At 37.4% G+C, this 20,726-nt stretch overlaps 1 protein-coding gene across 4 annotated transcripts in view; it reads left to right on the top strand.

The window, feature by feature from the left end:
- The window catches only part of CEP126 (centrosomal protein 126), an 87,916-nt gene extending 67,681 nt beyond the window's left edge, over positions 1-20,235 (top strand). Inside the window, exons 8-11 of one of the 4 annotated variants that reach the window (XM_030829280.1) lie at positions 2,857-2,932; positions 7,779-7,988; positions 15,002-15,066; positions 19,809-20,235. In XM_030829280.1, the coding sequence (XP_030685140.1) occupies positions 2,857-2,932; positions 7,779-7,988; positions 15,002-15,066; positions 19,809-19,853 (396 nt within the window). In that variant the 3' untranslated portion in view covers positions 19,854-20,235. Of the gene's footprint in view, positions 1-2,856; positions 2,933-7,778; positions 7,989-15,001; positions 15,067-15,104; positions 15,138-19,808 lie in introns of those variants that run through there. The other 3 variants (XM_030829281.1, XM_030829283.1, XM_030829282.1) reach the window with 3 other exon arrangements.
- The last annotated feature ends 491 nt before the right edge of the window (positions 20,236-20,726 follow it).

Below are 20,726 nucleotides of genomic sequence, written 5' to 3'. Positions count from 1 at the left end.
GGGAGGCTGAGGCAGGAGAATTGCTTGAACCTGGGAGGCACAGGTTACAGTGAGCTGAGATCGCACTATTGCACTCCAGCCTGGGCAACAAGAGCGAGACTCCATCTCAAAAAGAAAAAAAAAAGCATGCTAATCATAAAGACAACTGTAGTTTCATGTGACTGAATATCCTATTTGTGTCTGAGCTTCCTGGAAGACATGGCAAAAAGGAAAATTAGATGAGTTATATAATTCTCAAGGGATGTTGATAATGATGTTGTTATTTGGGATACAGTTTTAAAAAACATTTCCCATTGAGGACCTTTCATAGGGAACTTTGAAATACATAATGAATATGCTCCCAGTAACAGTTCCACAACAAATGAATAAAGACTTTAATATGGCTGTTCAAGATAGAGATCTTCAATAAAAGTAAAAAGCATAATAACAATTTTAAAATAATGACCAGGCGTGGTGGCTCATGCCTGTAGTCCCAGCAGTTTGGGAGGCCAAAGCAGGAGGATTACCTGAGCTCAGGAGTTCAAGACCAGCATGGGCAACATAGCAAGACCTCGTCTCCACAAAAATGAAAATAAAAAAATTAGCCAAGCACTGGAGTCCCAGCTACTTGGGAGGCTGAGGTTCTGGGAGGATGCATGAGCTCAGGAGTTTGAGGCTGCAGTAAGCTATGACTACGCCACTGTACTCAAGCCCAGGTGACAGAGCGAGACCCTGTCTCTCAAAAAAAATTAAATAAATAAAATTAAAATTAAAATAAATGGAGGTAATTCTGTAAGAGCTAAGTAAGTGAAGTCAAATATGGCATTTTCTAGAGGTCTAACTTGATCCAGGGATTGACTTTAGAATATTAAATGTCTAGATACATAAGTAAATAGCATTTCACTTGGAGTTTCCACTTTAAATATCACTCTGACTTTTTTTAATAAAACTGGAATATTTTTAATAAAATGCCTTATGAAGAATTTATATTCCAAGTTACCGGTTGAAGGTGCTATGATTTGTGTATTTTAGGAAGTACTGATTTTTATATGGATAAGATTACTAATGTGGAGAATAATCAACAATGATCTAATCTTATCAGCAAAACAAGTCATTTAGTTGTATATTTATGTAAATAAAGTTAATCACATTACCCATATATTTTTATTGCTTAATAGTGTAATGGTTAATTACAGATATAACTTCCTGATTACAAATACAATAATGCCTAACAAGTCCTTCCATTTCAACTGCCATGTTCCCATCCAACATCTCAAAATGCACAATGCAAAAACATCTTTACCCTTATTTTTTCCTTATTTTCATTAATATATTATAAATTTAAAAGTAATATGTAATTAATAACCAAGAAAACAAACAAAATTTTAAATGCCTGTTATTAGTGCCCTCTGTAAATTCATTTTTATTTTACTAGGTCTTATTCTATTCTTCTGTCTGTTGCTCTTTTGCATTCTTAATGTATTTAGAGCCCATTTTTGTCCTTTTCAGAAGCCTCCCTTCCACTTTCACGTACAGATCTTCACCCACCTACTTACACACCTTCCAAAGTCTTGTTAGCCTAAGAATAGGTCAGTGTGCCTGAATCAAATTTTTTCATCCTTATTATTTTGACTTGTTTTTGTTTTTGTTTTTTATTCCAGAGCCTAAGCAAGGGTTCAGTTACTATAGCAGTGGCCCTTGTCACCTTGTATTAGGAAATGCATGTTATCACTGGATTTTCTCCAGCCCATGACATCTATATGGAGAAAATCTCAGAGATAAGTGAAGGGTAGAAAAAGTACAATTGCCACTTTGCACGAGGGTTTCAGTCCAAGGTATCTCAAGTCTATAATAGAGATCAAACAAGACTATGAGATCTACTGAAGGAGAGCTGTTGCAAAAATCTGCAGTTTCTCCTCAGATCAGATTGAACAAAAGTTATGTATAGTCATAGCCAAGCAGTTTTATCTGACAGAAAACAATTATTTCTTAAAGTGAAACAGAATGGTAATAAAGAAGGAGGTAGACCATATTCAGGGAAGGGAAGTTGGTATCTCTTAGAAAGTGTTAGATGCGTACACTTTTTGCCAGTGTTCTGAGACTTCCATTTTCAAGGTTCTATGCAGCACTGGGACAGCTATTTGTGTTTTAAGTTTTGTCATGTAAGACAATTACCTATCCTTGGCATTAGCTGTAGTCAGATGCTTTTGGCTAATAGTTGTGATTCACCCTTACAATGATAACCAACTAGGTTAGAAACTTTAAGGTAATTTCTTACCTTTTCTGTAATTAGCACTTTTTTTAATTTTTGAGACAGAGTCTCGCTGTGTCACCCAGGCTGGAGTGCAGTGGCACAGTCTCAGCTCACTGCAACCTCCACCTCCTGGGTTCAAGTGATTCTCCTGCCTCAGCCTCCCAAGTAGCTGGGACCACAGGCATGTGCCACCACTCCCAGCTAATTTTTTATATTTTTAGTAGAGACAGGGCTTCACCGTGTTAGCCAGGATGGTCTCGATTTCCTGACCTTGTGATCCGCCTGCCTCGGCCTCCCAAAGTGCTGGGATTACAAGCATGAGCCACCGTGCCAGCCTAATTAGCACTTTTGATTACCATCCAACTCACTTTACCTCTTCCAAATATCCAGGACAATATCATAATCTGAAAATTTTTTAGTAGACATAAAAATCATAATATTCCATTACCATAAAAAACTTTATTATAATAATTCTTGAATTCAGCTCTAAAAAATATAGTATACAAGTTACATGAACAATTATAACAAAATATATACAGCAATTAAGTTTTTTAAAAGTTCATGTACATATTATGAATTTTAAATATGGAAATATGTTTTAATTCAATATTCTATTCTTGTAGAATTTTGGACAAAGTGTCCTGCTAAGTTCAAGTGAGCCAAAACAAACTACAAGAGGTACTTCTTATATTGAAGAAGGTATGTTTTAGTTTAAACATTTTTCTCTGATCTTTGTTCCCAGTGATTTTCTTCCTTGTATGCCTATTCTCAGATGCTAACATATTATGTAATTGTTAAACCACCATTTAGAACCTGAACTCTCCTTACCCTGCACATACAGGTCATTGTCAGTATTTCTTTATTCTAAATAATAATGTACTGAACATTTTTCTACATCAGGTTATTTTCTGATTTTTACTTATTTGTGTAGGTTAGATTTCCAGAATTAAAATTACAGTAACTGACATGTAAATGCCACCCAGTAAATATTTATTGAATTAAACTGTGTATTAAATGAATACTGGATCAAAAGAAATAAGCACTGATATGGCATTTCATATATATTGCTAAAGTATTTTCCGGAGAAGTATTATTCAAAATTGTTCTAGTAGTGTATGTCCAGTGGTGTATGTCAACTTGAGGTAGAATCTTTTCATATTTGCTATAGACAAAAAAAGTATTATGTTAGTTTTGATTTCTATGCCTTTCATTAATATTATGCTTAATTGCTTTTCTATGTACTTTTTGGTGAACTATCTCTTTGTACTCTTTTTTCTTAGATACTAGAGTTTGAAATTTTCTTACTGATGTCTGCAAATTCTTTAGCTATCAAGGATTCTAATTCTTATATTAGTTGAAGATGTTTCACTACTTTACTATTTGCATGTTATTCTACTTATATTGTATTTTCACATGTTTTAATTTTTATTTCTTCATTCAATAAATGATTATTGAGAGCTAATCTTCTGCTTATAAGTAGGTATTGGATATACATGTTGAATATCCCTAATCCAAATATTTCAAAATCAAAAATGCTCCAAAATCCAAAATTTTTTGACCCCTGACATGATACCACAAATGGAAAATTTTACACCTGACTTCATATGATGGGTCACAGCTAAAACACAAGCTCATACCACACAGTTTATTTAGCATCCCCAAGGGGAAAAAAGATCCTCTCAACCCTCTTCAGCTGCGCTATATCTTTTCCATGCACACCCGGATTCCCCCATGTAAGCGTGCTCACAAGGAGTAATAAAATGGTACATGTACCAATGGCAGATTCCCCACGCGGCCCCACATGGGGCCAAGACCTACATGTATTACTCACTGTATTTTTTTGCTTTTTCTCTGCTTTGTGATGTAAAGATATTGTTGGAAATATCAAAAAGACCTGAAGATACCCCTGTGGGTAGCAGTGATAAGAAAAAGAAGAAACATTTCTGTTTATCAATAGCCCAGAAAGTCAGACTTGGAGAAACTAGACCAGCAATGTAAGTGTAAAATGTTATATAGAAAAGGACGGTGTTGGAATGACCACAATATATGACCTGAAGAAACAGAAGGATAAACTGTGGAAGTTCTGTTTTGGAAGAGATGAACAGAAGTTAATGCAAAGCATATAAACACTGCATAGGATTTCAACTATGAAGTCAAAGAGTGGATCCATCAGTGTCGCATGAGCACGTGCCACTTAATGGTATGCTGGTCATGAAACAAGCAAAGATCTATCATGATGAACTGAAAATTGAAGAGAACTATGAATATTGAAAAGGCTGGTTATAGAAATTTAAGACACAGCATTATTTTTAAAGATTTGTGGTGATCAAGCGTCTGCTGATTACAAAGCAGCAGAGAAATTCATTGAAGAGTTTGCCAAGGTCATCACTGATGAAAATCTGACACCAGAACAAGTATATGTTGCTGATGAACATCACCGTTTTGGTGTTGTTACTCAAAAAAGACATTGATATAGCTGATGAGACAGCCCCTACAAGAATTAAGAATAACAGAATAACTGCTGGGATGTGCTAATGACTCAGTCACGCCCAAGTATAAACTTGCTATGATAGGCAAAAGCTTGTGTCCTCACTGATTTCAAGGAGTGAATTTCTTACCAGTCCATTAATGTGCTAACAAAAGGACATGGATCACCAGGGACGTGTTTTCTGATTGGTTTCACAAACATTTTATATCAGGGAAGCTGGATTGAATGATGACTGCAAGATTTTGTTATTCTTTGACAACTGTTCTTTTCATCCTCCAGCTGAAATTCTCATCAAAAATAATGTTTATGCCACGTGCTTTCCCCCAAATATTACTTCATTCATTCAGCCGTGTGACCAGAGTATCCTTAGATAGATGAAAAGTAAATATATATAAACACTTTCTTGAACAGCATGCCAGCAACAGTGAACAGAGGTATGGATGTAGAAGGTTTTCAAAACAAGTTTAGCATGAAGGATGCCATACATGCTGTTGCAAACCCTTGGAACACAGGGACTAAAGACACAATTGTGCATTCCTGGCACAACCTCTAGCCTGCAACTATGTTCAGTGATGATGAACAAGGTAGTGACTGAAGGATTCTGTATGTCAAGTGAGAAAAAATTATGTCTGACCTCATTACATAAGCAAAAAATATACCTTCAGAGTCTATCAGTAAGCTGGAAGAAGTGGATATCAAAGAGGTTATTAACATCGATAATAAGACTCCAGGTGTTCTCACTGACCAATGATGAAATAGCCAAAAGAGCTCTGAATTAAGATGATTGCGATAATAGTGATGATAATGACATTGTTAACACTGAAAAAAAAAGTGCCAGTTGACAATATGATGAAAATGTGTTATGGGTTTATTGAACGACTAGAGCAGTGTACACTCATAACAACAAGAAATTATGTCAGTTTATAAAATCAAAGAGAGGCTTCTAAGACAAAAAAAAAACATTGTAAATGAGGCAAAAGTCTCTGGAAGAAACATTTTTTAAGGTCATCTAGCAGAATATTTCCTCATCCCTAGAGGACCCACTTCCTTGTGCCTCAGCTGCTTCTGATGTTTCTTCTCACTTAAAAAAATAAAATACGGTGTACAGTAACCATTTGATCAAAATGTAACATAATACCTAAGACTGGAAGCCTGCCATTGTTCCTTGTTGCTATTGTTGAACAGCTGACACAGGTATTCTGGTGATGTTAGTGTGGTGCTTAGTTGCCCTGAACACATTATTTTCTGACAGTATGAAGGGTACGTCTTATTTTTTACTGTTAAGTACTTATGTGTGAATAGGTATAAGAACATTATTGCTTTTCAGTAGATATAAATTTGGAGTCAGGAATAACAGTGATGCCAAACAACCACAGATCATCCACATAAGTTGCTGATACAGTGATATCTTTGCCTTCTGATGGTTCAATATACACCAACTTCATTTCATGGACAAAATTATTTAAAATATTATATAAAATTACCTTCAGGTATGTGTATAAGGTATGTATGAAACATAAATGAGGTTTTTTTTCCTTTTTTTTTTTTTTTAAGCAGAGTCTTACTCTGTCACCTAGGCTGAAGTGCAATGGTGCAATCTCGGCTCATTGCAACCTCCGCCTCTCAAGTTCAAGCAATTCTCCTGCATCAGCCTCCCAAGTAGCTGGGATGACAGGCATATGCCACCACACCTGGGTAATTTTTGTATTTTTAGTTGAGACGAGGCTTCACCATTTTGGCCAGGATGGTCTTGAACTCCTGACCTCAGGTGATCCACCCACTTTGGCCTCCCAAAGTGCTGGGATTACAGGTATGAGCCACTGCACCCAGCTGAGTTTCATATTTAAACCTAGGTCTCATCACCAACATATCTCACATATATGCAAATATCCAAAATTCTAAAAAAATCCAAAACCTGAAACACATCTAGTCCCAAGCATTTTGGATAAGGAATACTTAACATTTACAATAATGAACAAAATATACAAAAGTATTGCTCTTCAGAAGTGTAAAGTCTGTTAGGGAAGACTGGCTTTAAATAAACATGTTTTAGTCTTTTCTTACTGATGTCTCCATTACTTTTAAGCTTTGTCAAAGAACCTTCCCAATACAGAAATTTAGAAACATTTTCTTCTGGGTTGCTTTAATTAATGGGTTGATTCCTTAAGTTTTTCTTTAATTTCTTAGGAATTTGTTTAAACAAACAGTGGGAAGTAAAACTTCAAATTGATTTTTTTTTTTTTTTTTTTTGAGACAGAGTCTGTCACCCAGGCTGGAGCACAGTAGCACAATCTCAGCTCACTGCAACCTCCATCTCCTGGGTTCAAGTGATTCTCCTGCCTGAGCCTCCCAAGTAGCTGGGATTATAAGCACCCACAATAACACCTGGCTGATTTTTGTATTTTTAGTAGAGACGAGGTTTCACCATGTTGGCCAGGCTGGTCTCGAACTCCTGACCTCAAGTGATTCACCCGCCTCAGCCTTCCAAGGTGCTGGGATTAGAGGCATGAGCCACTGCACCCAGCCCAAATTGATTCTTTTATAAGCAAAAACTAATATGTAAAATCATCTTTCCCTTCTGTCAAATCTTTGATGCTTCTTTGATCACATGTTCTTATATCTAATTGGGTCTGTTTCTAGGCTGTCAGTTCTGTTTACCTGATCATCAAAGTTTGTAATCTTAAGGGTTTTTTTGTCTTACTTTGTTATAATTCATTATAACTACTATCATAAAGATAGTCTCCTTCATCTTTTTTGTACTACCAATGAATAACAAACATATGACAAAAACTCTCTGCATTATATAGTTTTTTTCTTTAGTTCAAGTAATACTCTGGGAATTTTTATTAACTCACTGCCGTCATTTTGAATATCCTTTTTTTAAAAACAAAGGATAGGAAAATGCTAGATAGAGGATCCTGATAAATGAAATCAAAGTAGCAGATATTTACTAGGTTTCTGCTTGTAATATGAATACATACAGACAGTTAAGTATGTATAAGGGCTGATCTCAAAGACAAAAGGGGTTCAAAGAATAATTGATGTAAGTTTCTGTAGTTTCAGATAGTACTTCTGAGTTTTTGATGGCTGAAAACTTAGTGAAAGCATCAGTGCCGGAGGATGAGATTCTGACTGTCTTGAATAGCAAACAGATACGGAAATCAAATCTACCTTTAAATAAAACTCAACAATTCAACATCTGCACACTGTCAGCTGAAGAACAGAAGATCCTAGAGTCCCTTAATGATCTCAATGAAAGACTACATTGTAAGTATGGAAGAACACCTCTTACAAGAAATACTGCATTTACACTTAGACAATTTTAATTTAAACTTTAATTTAAAAATTCAAAAGAAAAATACAAAATATATCCATATTACCAACTACTTAATTGAGTGCATAACCATTCAGAATATATTTGAATACTATTTCAAGTATGCCATATCATTTATGATGATGTCAACTTCTTTGGCAGACTTATCTGTCTTTTCAGAATATATGAATAGACTTCTGTTTCAGCAATGGACAGGCTACATATCTATACTGACCGTCCATCAAAACAACCATAAATCCTTGATTAAGTATTTTTTAAACCTGCAATATAGTGATGAGCTAGTAAGAATGTAAGACATTCTTAAGACCAATAACTAAATGTAGATAAGAACTCAAAAAGATAAGGAGAGTGCTGCAGCTAGCTCTTGTCCTGAGGATATTTAACTCATGGGGTGAAATTGAACTTTGCTTTCCATGACCTCATAGTAAAAAGGGAACAGGCCTACTCAGGATGAGTAGGCTCACAGAAGATCTTTCCACCATAAAGCTGGGCTACCCAAAGGGCTGTGCACTACACATGCATACACAGAGGAGGCAGCGCAGGGAGAGGGAATTTTTTTCTAAAAAAAAAAAAAAAAAAAAAAAAAAAAAAAAAAAAAAAGGCTTGCATTTTTTAAACTTCAGTATTGAGCAGGTGATAGAGGAAAAATGATCCCTGAGAATGTAGAATCACAGTCTAATACAAGTATCACAGTAATCTACAGCCCATACTCACATTACCTGAGTAGTTCCTAAGATCTCAAGCAAAGAATTTAGAATGATCCCAAACTGGTAGTATTCCAAAACACTTGGGAAAAGTACATTTATGTATCTTTTGCACCTATATTCCAGTCCTCAAAGAATTATCACAAGTGAAATCCAAGGAAAATGAGCAGCCTTCAATTAAAAAAAAAGTAAATTACAATCCATAATGAAAAAAGGCACCAAGAAAAAAAAATCAAAAGAATCCACAAAACAGAATAAACAGACCCAGAAAGGATTCAAATAATGAAATTACCAGGTGCAAACTATAAATAACTATGCTTGTATGCTCTAAAGTTACCAGAAATAAGTTTTAAAATGCAGAAATGCAGTCATTTTTAAACTTAAACATGCAGGGAATAAGAAACTATAAAGAAAGAGCAAACAGATTTGAAAAAGGGCCCAAATAGAATGCCTGGAAATTGAAAATATAATAATTGAAATGTAAAATTTAGTAGATGGTTTAACCACCAGATTACAGACATCTGAAGAGAGAATTAGTAAACTAGAATATGAATCAAAGAAATTTATCCACAATATATCTTAGAGAGACAGAGAGATGGAAAATATGATATAGAGCTTAAAAGACACAAAAGAGTAAATAAAAAGGTCTGAAAGGCTAGAGACAATATCTAAAGTGCTAATGGTTGACAACTTTTCCAATTTGATGAACAATGCCAACCTACAGATTCAACAACCCAACACATTTCAGAGTAAATAAAAAGAAATGACAACTAAGCTACATCACAGTGAATTTTAATCAGCAACAAAAAGGCAGAAGCAATGAAAAAATATCAGGAGATATTGACAACATGTCCAATGTGCTGAGAGAAAGTAACTTTCAAATTTAATACCTTCTTAACATGAAAATGTCTCTCAAGAAGGGGGGTGAATTAAAAATATGTTCAGACAAAAACCAAGAGACTTTGTTAACAGCAGACTTACTAAAGGAAATTCTCACTGCACTTCACCAGACAGAAAGTGCAGTTAACCTCAGATGGACAGTCTGGGAGAGTAAATTTCAACAAACATTGCATAAAACAATAAATATAATAAAGTAGTATATGTTTCAAAGAGAAAAAGGTTAGAATTAAAATACCTATCAATAATAGTACATAAGTTCAGTGGGCATAAATGGAGTAAAAGTATACTAGGATGTTTATATTGTTAGGGAATTGGGTAAAGTCCTAGATTAAAGTTAGATATTGGTAATTGAAGTATGCCTATGATAATTACTAGAGTCACAACTAAAGGACTAGAAATGTAATATACAACTTCCAAACTGGTAGAGAAGGAAATGTGGCACGTAAAAACTACCAAATCAATCAGAAATAAAGCAACAAAGGAGAGAAAAATAAACATAGGAGAAATACTGTAAGATTGTATGTAGGAATATATTTACAATAACTGTAAATGTAATAACTGCTACAGTTAAAAGAGGTTGTTAAATGGAACTTTACATTGCAACTATATTCTGTTTATAAACAATACATTTAAAAACATAAGGATATTAAAAAACTGAAAGCAAAAAAAGATGGAAAAGGTATGCCAAGCAAGTTCTAACCAAAGGAAAGCTGGTTTTGATTCACTTTTAAATAGAAAGCATTATTAGACATAAAAAGGATCACTTTGGGCCGGGCATGGTAGCTCACGCCTGTAATCCCAGCACTTTGGGAGGCTGAGGCGGGCGGATCACAAGGTCAAGAGATCAAGACCGTCCTGGCCAACATGGTGAAACCCCATCTCTACTAAAAATACAAAAATTAGCTGGGCATGGTGGCACATGCCTGTAGTCCCAGCTACTCTGGAGGCTGAGGCAGGAGAATCGCTTGAACCTGGGAGGCAGAGGTTGCAGTGAGCCGAGATCGTGCCACTGCACTCCAGGTGGGCAACAAAGCGAAGACTCCATCTCAAAAATATACATATATATGTATATTTATATTTATATTTATATATGTATATATATGTCACTTTATGATGAGCAAAGTCTTACTTCAGAAGAAATACATAAGATTTTTATATGCACTTAAGAACATAGCCTCAAATATATAAAATATTTTTAACCATGGTGGGTGATTTTAACATACCATTGTCAGTAATCGATAGAATAGATTTTAAAAATCAAATAGATGTATAAAAATTGACTATGATTAACAAACCTGATCAAAGGGATGCATTCTTTGTAAGTAAACATACAACCTTTATAAAATGAACCATATATAAGACCATGAAACAAGCCTTAACACATTTCAAAGGATCGGAGTCACACAGACCACATCCTCTAACCACAATGCAATGTACCTAAAATCTACTAACCAAAAGATAACCATTAAGAAACACATTTCTAAATAAATCATGATTCTGAAGAAAAAAATAGGAATTTTTAATTATTTAGATATGAACAATAATAGAAATATTTTATATATCTATCTGATTTTCTCTACCTCAACACCGTTGACATTTTGAGCTGGATAATTTTTATTGTGGAGGACTGTCTAAGTGCATTGTAACACGTTTAGGAGCATCCCTGGCCTTTACCCACTAGATACCATAGCACTTCCCTATCATGACAATCAAGTGCTCCCGGACATTACCAAATATCCCCTGGGTGGCAAAAATCACCTATGGTTCAGAACCACACACGTATTATATGTATGTATTTTGTGTGTGTGGATTCTATTTCTGCCTAAAATGTAGAAGGCCAGAATGCATCAATCCCATTCTAAGAACAGTAAAAGATAAATGACAAAAGTATAACTTTTCTTGAGCCAATTAGAGAGCTGAGGTCGCATCACAACCAAGCAGCCTAGCATCCAAGGAAACACAGAAACAGGCCGGGTGCAGTGGCTCACGCCTGTAATCCCAGCACTTTGGGAGGCCGAGGCGGGCGGATCACGAGGCCAGGAGATCGAGACCATCCTGACTAACTCGGTGAAACCCCGTCTCTCCTAAAAATACAAATAAATTAGCCGGGCGTGGTGGCGGGTGCCTGTAGTCCCAGCTACTCAGGAGGCTGAGGCAGGAGAATGGCATGAACCCAGGAGGCAGAGCTTGCAGTAAGCCGAGATCATGCCACTGCACTCCAGCCTGGGTGACAGAGTGAGACTCCATCTCAAAAACAAAAAGGAAACACAGAAACATCTAAAGAGAGACAGGTTGTGAACATTTTCTCACCTATGGGAGAATATGAGACAGGGAAATGTCCATACAAGCTGATATTAGAAATTGTTTAAATTTTCAACAGATTGCTAAAAGCTGAATGTGGACTACTATGAGGATGTAGAACCTCTGGGAGCCATAGGCACAAGGGAACTTCACACCTACTCAGATTCTTCTCCGTGGATCTACACTGAGTGTTCATGAGGCAAATAGGAGGCAGAGCAGGAGACAAGAGAAACCCTTCCTCAGTAGTGCAGGCCTGACAAAGGGCAGCAGCCACAGCTGTAGGAAAGGCATGAAGCGCCTCGCCATACAGAACCTTTCCCCCTGCAAAATAAAGGCCATCTGGGACAGAGGCAGCATATCTTCTTGATTGCTCTCAAGGCACAGGTGAAGACTTACTGGGGATAGGGAAAAAGTAAAGGAAAAAAGCCTCTACCCCTGGAAGAGGAGCAAGACACATTCCTGGGCCAAAACCATGAGAGGTATCCTACTGTTGGTGGAAGGGTCTAAAATTCTCTTGCACAAAACCTGCCAAAGATAGAAGGCAAAGTTAACTGTCATGGGAAGGAGGAGCTGGAGAAAGAGAGGGCACACAGGGTCTGCTTAAGGCTGAGCCTGGACCAAGACAACAGAAAAATTACCCTACTTCCCCACCACCAGATCAGCAAGTACCAAGTAACAAATAATAGAAATCTACTACTAAGAGACAGGCAAGAGCATAGAGAGAGATCCCTTCTACTGTGCACACATGCAGGAAGGCCAAAACATGGGGGCAGAACAGAAACATTTCAAGGGGTGGGGGGACTCTTCAAGACCCCTGCATAAGTACAGAATAACACTAATGGAATTTGAAATTAGTAATGTTAGTAATTAGTGTAGTTGGCTACAGCAACAACAAAACCCAAACCCACTCAGGGAGGCTGAGGCAGGCAGATCACTTGAGCCCAGGAGTTTGAGACCAGCTGGGCAACATGGTGAAACCCTGTCTCTACAAAAAATTCAAAAAAAAATTAGTCAGGCATGGTGGCGCATGCCTGTGGTCCCAGCTACTCCAGAGGCTGAGGTGGGAGAATAACCTGAGCCCAGGGAGATCAAGGCTGCAATGAGCCGTGATCATAGCACTGCACTCCTGCTTGGGCAACAGAGGGAGACCCTGTCTCTAAATAAATAAATAAATAAACAGCTCAAATTCCCTGCTAAGTTTTTAAACATCTACACATACACACTACACACACCTACACACACACATACTCTCCAGTGACCTAGCAGAAGTGGATATACTCATTTCAAGACACAAATACTATCTACCTCAGTTTCTAGTATTCCAAAAATCATATCCAGCATTCAGTCAAAAATTATGAGACATACAAAAAGAACAAGAGAAAACACTGTCAAGGGACAAAGCAATCAATGAATAAGATGCAAAGATGACCAAGATGTTGGAACTATCAGACAGGTAATTTAAATAACTATGACTAATATGTTAAAGGTTATGGTGGGAAAGATGAACAACATGAGAGAGATAGACAACATGCATGAACAGATGGAGAATTTCAGCAGAGATGAAAACTAAGAGACAGATGTGTGAGAAAGAAAAGTAACAGAAATGGAAAATATTTTATATGTGTTCATCATTAGACTCAAGACACCGCTGAGGAATCAGTGAATTTGAATATAGGTCAATAGAAATTTTCCAAACTGAAACAGCAAGACAAAAAACAAAAGAAAATAAACAAACTAGGCCGGACACGGTGGCTCACGCTTGTAATCCCAGCACTTTGGGAGGCCGAGGCAGGCGGATCACGAGGTCAGGAGATCGAGACCACGGTGAAACCCCGTCTCTACTAAAAATACAAAAAAAATTAGCCGGGCGTGGTGGCGGGCGCCTGTAGTCCCAGCTACTCGGAGAGGCTGAGGCAGGAGAATGGCGTGAACCCGGGAGGCGGAGCTTGCAGTGAGCCGAGATCGCGCCACTGCACTCCAGCCTGGGCGACAGAGCAAGACTCCGTCTCAAAAAAAAAAAAAAAAAAAAAGGAAAATAAACAAACTACAGCTACACACATCATCATTGGTGGATCTAAAAATATATAATTTTGGGCAAAAGTAAATCACAGGAGAATAAAGACAGTACAATTCTATTCATATGAAGTCTAAAAACAGATAAATCTAAACAATATTATTTTGCATCCTTGCAATTAATATGTGCTAAAATCACAGAGAAACAAAGCAGTGTGGTAGGTTGGTTACCTCTTTGGGTGCGGGAAGGAAATGAAATCCACAGGGCATTGTGGAGGCAGAAAGTGACAGGAAGCTTCCAAGGTAGTGATAATGTTCAAATTTCTTAATCTAGGTGGTTCCACAGACATTAGCTTTATAAGTATTCATTAAAATATGCATGTTTTATATACTCTATTTTTTAATTAAAACTATATTTAAAAATAATAAATAAAAAGCAAGGAGCTACAGTCATGAACTAAGGCTATGAGTTTAAGATGTAAAATTATGCAGATAAAGAATAAAAAAATTAAGTCAATAATTGGAGAATTTTTTAAATTTTTGTTTGATACTTCTACATATTTAAATGCTTCATGTAAAAGATTCTGCCTGAATTATTTTTCTTTTGCTCAGATGCTTGCTAATATATAGACAAAAATCTAAAAATTGAAAAGGCAACCAAGTGACTCAATTTTTTATGCCTCAATAACTAAATAAACATCTCTTTCTTTCTGAGAGGCTCCAAGGATGAAATTAATATTTTTTTGATTAAAAAAAAAAGAGAAAGAAAACGTAACATTTGAATGAAGATCGTTATGTAATTGTCAAAGTACTAGGAATTCTCTTTTATCAACATAAGCCTTATGTAATTGTTTTTAATCAAATTACTTCCATTTTTGGACCTAATATAAGTATAAAGACTATTTCTGGGGGGTGACTGGAAAAAAGTGTCTTTGATACATCAGAATTTAATATTTGATTCTTTAGTCACTCTTCTATTTCTATATATGTAACTAAATTATTTTGGTATTGTGATACAATTATTTCAGATATACAAGAATCCATTTGCAAAAACCCATCCGTCAAAAATACTTTACAAATAATACCACTTCTGGTAAGTATTTGAAGAAGCTCTTTTTTTTCTTGTTTTAGGAAACTTCTGATTTTATGTACGTATCAATACAGGTAAGAACCCCGTATTAATATTAATATTTCTTGGGATTGGTTTATAGAGGTTTTCTCCTCAATCAGCTTTTTATTATAAGACTGTTCATTAGAATTATGCAAATATCCTCTCATTTAAAAAAATTCTTAAAGGTCAGAATATGAAGTTTTTTTAACGTTTGGGTTCAGGGGTACATGTGCAGGTTTGTTAAATAAGTAAATTGTGTATCGCGGGGGTTCGATGTACAGATTATTTCATCACCCAGGTAATAAGCAGAGTACCTGATAGGTAGTTTTTCAATCCTCTCCTTCCTCCCACCCTCCATGGCCTCAAGTGGGCCCCAGTGTCTGTTGTTCCCGTCTTTGTGTTCATGTGTACTCAATGTTTAACTCCCACTTCTAAGTGAGAACGTGTGGTATTTGGCTTTCTGTTCCTGTATTAGTTTACTTAGGATTATGGCCTCCAGCTCTATCCATGTTGCTGCAAAGGACATGATCTTGGTCTTTTATGGCTACATAGTATTCCATGGTGTATATGTACCACATTTTCTCTATCCAGTCTACCACTGATGGGCATTTAGGTTGATTCCATGTCTTTGTGAATAGTGCTACAATGAACATACCCCTGCATGTCTTTATGATAGAATTATTTGCATTCCTTCAGGGTATATACCCAATAATGGGATTGCTGGGTTGAATGGTACTTCTGTTTTAAGTTCTTTAAGAAATTGCCACACTGCTTTCCACAATGACTGAATTGATTTGCATTCCCACCAGCAGTGTATAAGCATTCCCTTTTCTCCACAGCCTCACCAGTATCTGCTATTTTTTGACTTTTTAATAATAGCCATTCTAACTGGTGTGAGATGTTATCTCATTGTGGTTTTGATTTGCATTTTTCAAATGATAAGTGATGCTGAGCTTTTTTTCATACGCTTCTTGGCCACATGTATGTCTTCTTTTGAAAAATGTCTGTTCATGTTCTTTGCCCACTTTTTAATGGGGTTGTTTCTTGCTTGTTAATTCATTTTAGGTTCCTTATAGATTCTTGATATTAGGCCAGGCATGGTGACTCATGCCTGTAATCCCAGCACTTTGGGAGGCCGAGGCTGGCTGGTCACCTGAGGTCAGTAGTTCGAGACCAGCCTGGCCAACATGGTGAAACCCTGTCTCTACTAAAAATACAAAAAACTAGCCAGGCGTGGTGGTGTGCACCTGTAGTCCCAACTACTCAGGAGGCTGAGGCAGGAGAATCACTTGAAACTGAGAGGCGAAGGTTGCAGTGAGCCGAGATTGTGCCATTGCACTCCAGCCTGGGTGACAAGAGCGAAACTCTATCTCAAAAAGATTTTTAAAAAGATTCTGGATGTTAGAACTTTGTCAGGTGCATAGTTTGCAAATATTGTCTCCCATTCTGTAGGCTGTCTGTTTACTCTGTTGATAGTTTATTTTGCTGTGCAGAAGCTCTTTAGCTTAGTTAGGTTCCATTTGTCAGTGTTTGCTTTTGTTGCGATTGCTTTCGGTGTCTTCCTCATGAAATCTTTACCGGGGCCTATGTCCAGGATGGTGTTTCCTAGGTTATCTCCCAGGGTTTTTATAGTTTTAGGTTTTATTTAAGTCCTTAATCTATCTTGAATTGATTTTTGTATATGGTATAAGGAAGGGGTCCAGCTTCAATCTTCTGCACATGGCTAGCCAGTTATCCTAGCACAATTAATTGAATAGGGAATCCTTTCCCCATTGCTTGTTTCTGTCAACTTTGTTGAAGATCAGATGGTTATAGGAGTACAACATTATTTCTGGGCTGTCTACAGAATATAAACATTTTTATATTCAGAGTATTTTCTTCAGTCATGGGAGCAGAAACAGGTATTAGTGTACCAATCTTCAAATAATTTTAGATGTGTATCCTAATTGAAAAACTGCTAAGAAGTGTACATCGGTAAGTATCCATATCTCTTCTGTGTCTTGAGAGTTTTTTTTTAATTATACTTTAAGTTCTGGGATACCTGTGCAGAACATGCAGGTTTGTTACATAGGTATACATGTCCCATGGTGGTTTGCTGCACCCATCAACCCATCATCTACATTAGGTATTTCCCCTAATGCTATCCCTCTCCTAGCCCCCCACCCCCGACAGGCCCTGGTGTGTGATGTTCCCCTCCCTGTGTCCGTGTGTTCTCATTGTTCAACTCCCACTTACGAGTGAGAACATGCAGTGTTAAAACTAGACATTACTGAATCTTTCTTTTTATTTTTTGCCTTGGCACTGGGTTCTGGTAAAAATGATCTGGAACAGCACTTTTCAAACTTCAGTGTACTTTGTACCACCTACAGATCTTGGTAAATACATTTTCTAATGTAGTAGGTCTGGGATGAGACTAGGTAATACCAATGCTGCTAGCTAACTTTGAAACACAAGTTAGTTCTCTGTGAAGCACTAACTTCACATAGAAACATAAACATGGATACACACTGGAATCACATGGAGAGCTTTAAAAAATACTGATGCCTGGGTCATACCTGAGAGTAGCTTGGGCATTTAGATATTTTTAAGCTCTCTGAAGAATTCAAATGGGAAGCGAAGGATGAGAAACACTGGTCTAGAAACAGCAATGACAAACAAGAAAGTCACCTACCCTTTCTGGTCCCCTGTCCTTTGTCCATGTGGGAGTTCATGGGGAAGGGGATCAAAGTGTAGCCTGCACTGATGAGGAAAGCCAGTGAAGTAGTCAGTTCAAGTACCCTCTCCCATTGACAGTACTGGACATACACTGACAAATTCTTCTTTTGCTGGACTTCTCTTAGTCACCAATCTATCAACAAAACAGCAGTACTACATAAATGTTGAATTAACTATTATAGTCAAGAAAGAGATTTATGAAATACTTTCATGTCTCAGCGACAAATTTTGCTTTGCTTCTCATTTGCATTGTATAAGTGGTCTTCCATTTCTTCTACCGTTTATTAAATATTAAGTACTGTCTATGTGCCAGAAACTTTGCTACATTCTAAGAATACATCATGAGCACAAAATAGCCAACTTTGCTAAGGCTAGGATTCACATTTCTAAGTTAGAAATTTTGGCCACAAAAGAAGAAAGCAGAAGTGATCCGAAGCCATTATTGTTAGAAGATCATCATGGTTAGTCAGTGATGGGCAAATACAAAGGTGCCCAGCAGCTCACTCCTCTCCACTCTATGGCATCTTCATGACTACAGGCTCTGCTGACCAACAGCAGCCCCAGGCTCACCACCAGGCACTCGGCTGCGGACCTGAAGACAGTAGCTTCAGAAAAGCAGAGTCGTTCCACATTCGGCAGTTTCCATAGATTTCCCCAGCAAGCTCCCCCTTCATAGTTCCACTTCAGCAGCTTGGGCATGCTTGGATTATCAGATTTCCCTGCAAGCTTCCATTTGTTTACCCACACCAGTGCTTCAAACAGCCTGCTTAGTCATCCTTTCTCTGATCCTGACTGGCATGCCACAGTAGAGCAGGCTACATTTTTATCCCTTGCCCCATATACTCTGATCCTTCAATTTTCCTTTTCTAGACCCTCATTTTCCCAGCTCCTATACTTGGTAAAATGTAACTCCTGTAATAAATACCTTAGTCCTATAATTCTTATAATGGCTTTGTTTTCCTGATGGACACAGTCTGATAGAGGAAACATAAAAATAAGCGGTCTCTTATAAATCAGTGTAAAATGCACTAACTTCACAGGTATAGAAACATATGGGAAATGAACAACATTCTGAGTTCTGAAAAAAGCTTCCGAGTTAGCCAAATGAATATTATTTCAGAGACTGAAAAGGAGAAAGGAACTTCCAAGGACTAAATCAAACAGATTCAGGATGAAGAGGGAGAGAGAAAACTGAAGAGGGAAGCAGGGGCTAACGTTCCCATAGGTTTCCTTCTGGCGTGCCTAACTTTGTGGGTTCCAGGCCCTTTTCATCATTAGTTCCATCGGACATTGTTTTCACAAGCTCATCCCCAAGAACTCCCGTTTCTGCTATACAACACTATAGAGATTTATTGGTACCCAGAATTTATCTAGAAGAAAATTTTAAATAAAGAGTTTTAAATGCAGGTGCAAATAAATTAGAATTTTTCATTGCACTTTGTACCCTGAATTTTTATTTATTATTTTTGAGACAGAGTCTTGCTCTGTCACCCAGTCTGGAGTACAGTGGAGCGATCTCAGCTTACTGCAACCTCTGCCTCCCAGGTTCAAGGGATTCTCCTGCCTCAGCCTCCCGAGCAGCTGGGATTACAGGCACATGCCAGCACACCCAGCTAATTTTTGTATTTTGGGTAGACACGGGGTTTTACCATGTTGGCCAGGCAGGTCTCGAACTCCTGACTCCATGATCTGCCTGCCTCGGCCTCCCAAAGTGCTGGGATTACAGGCATGAGCCACTGTGCCCGGCCTGAAACCTGAATTTTTAATGAAATTGTAAAATTGAACATTTTCAAAGTGGGAATTTTACCTTTTAGAGTAGAAAGGTACTGATGAAAATAACATAAGGTTGAGGTAAATAATCTATAAAGTCCTCTGCAATCCTAACTCATTACCTGAGAGAATGATGTCAGGATGTATTGAATATGCCACTATTTGACATGTCAGCCTAGTTTGTCGCTGCAGTGTTTTGGCATGTGTTTGCATGCTTGTTTCTTCTTTCTGATTTCCAGGAGAAGAGAGAAGATAGAAGCAGCAGCTGCAGAGACAAGAGATAATTCCAGCAGAATCCATCTAAGAAGACCTTTCACGTACTTCTCTAGGACTAGATGCATACTGTTTTGTGAAAACCAGCCATAGGAAAACATGTGAGCAACAACCCCCGTGAACATTTATCCTAACTCAGATTTTGTGAGCAGTGAAGTTTAACAGAGCAGTGACATTTAACAAAGCAGTGAAGTTTAACAGAGTTCTGAGAATACCATGAAAGACATTATGCCTGCCTGAACAAAAAGCAGCACATAACCTAGCTCTGAATACATGCCACAAGGATGAAGCTCGTGAGTAGAGCAAACATTTTTCCAAAGAATTCACAGTGCTCCTTTGCAATTTATAGATTTCATGTTGAAATATATGTTAAATAAAATTTGTTTATTGAACCTCTTTATTAAATCTCTAACTTACTGATAAGATGTTTATTAAGTATGGCATATTTTGATTTTTTTAATTGCCCATTTCAGTGTAATAAATATTCTTAAAGTTACCACATCCCACAAAATGGCCCTTGGTGGCAGCAATAGAGCAAAGGTTACCTTTTTGTATGGTGAAGGGAGGCCTTCCTATGGCTGTACAATTACATCGATTCTTCCAAATTTCATACATGGCACTTTGGCATACAGAAAAAACATGAAATTATTCATTAAAATGCCATGAATCAAGCCAGGGCCATTGGCTTATGCCTGTAAGCAGGCCGAGGTGGGCAGATGGCTTGAGCTCAGGAGTTCGTGACCAGCCTGGGCAACCCTGTCTCTACAAAAAATACAAAAATTAACCAGGCATGGTGGCATGCACCTGTAGTCCCAGCTACCTGGGGGGCTGAGGTGGGAGGATTACTTGAGCCCAGGAAGATTACTTCAACCCGGGAGGTTGAG

Source organism: Nomascus leucogenys, chromosome 15, assembly GCF_006542625.1.
Source record: "Nomascus leucogenys isolate Asia chromosome 15, Asia_NLE_v1, whole genome shotgun sequence".
NCBI classification, from domain to species: Eukaryota; Metazoa; Chordata; class Mammalia; order Primates; family Hylobatidae; genus Nomascus; species Nomascus leucogenys.
The sequence above is the reverse complement of the archived record's forward strand: the minus strand, read 5'-3'. Positions and strand labels throughout refer to the sequence as shown.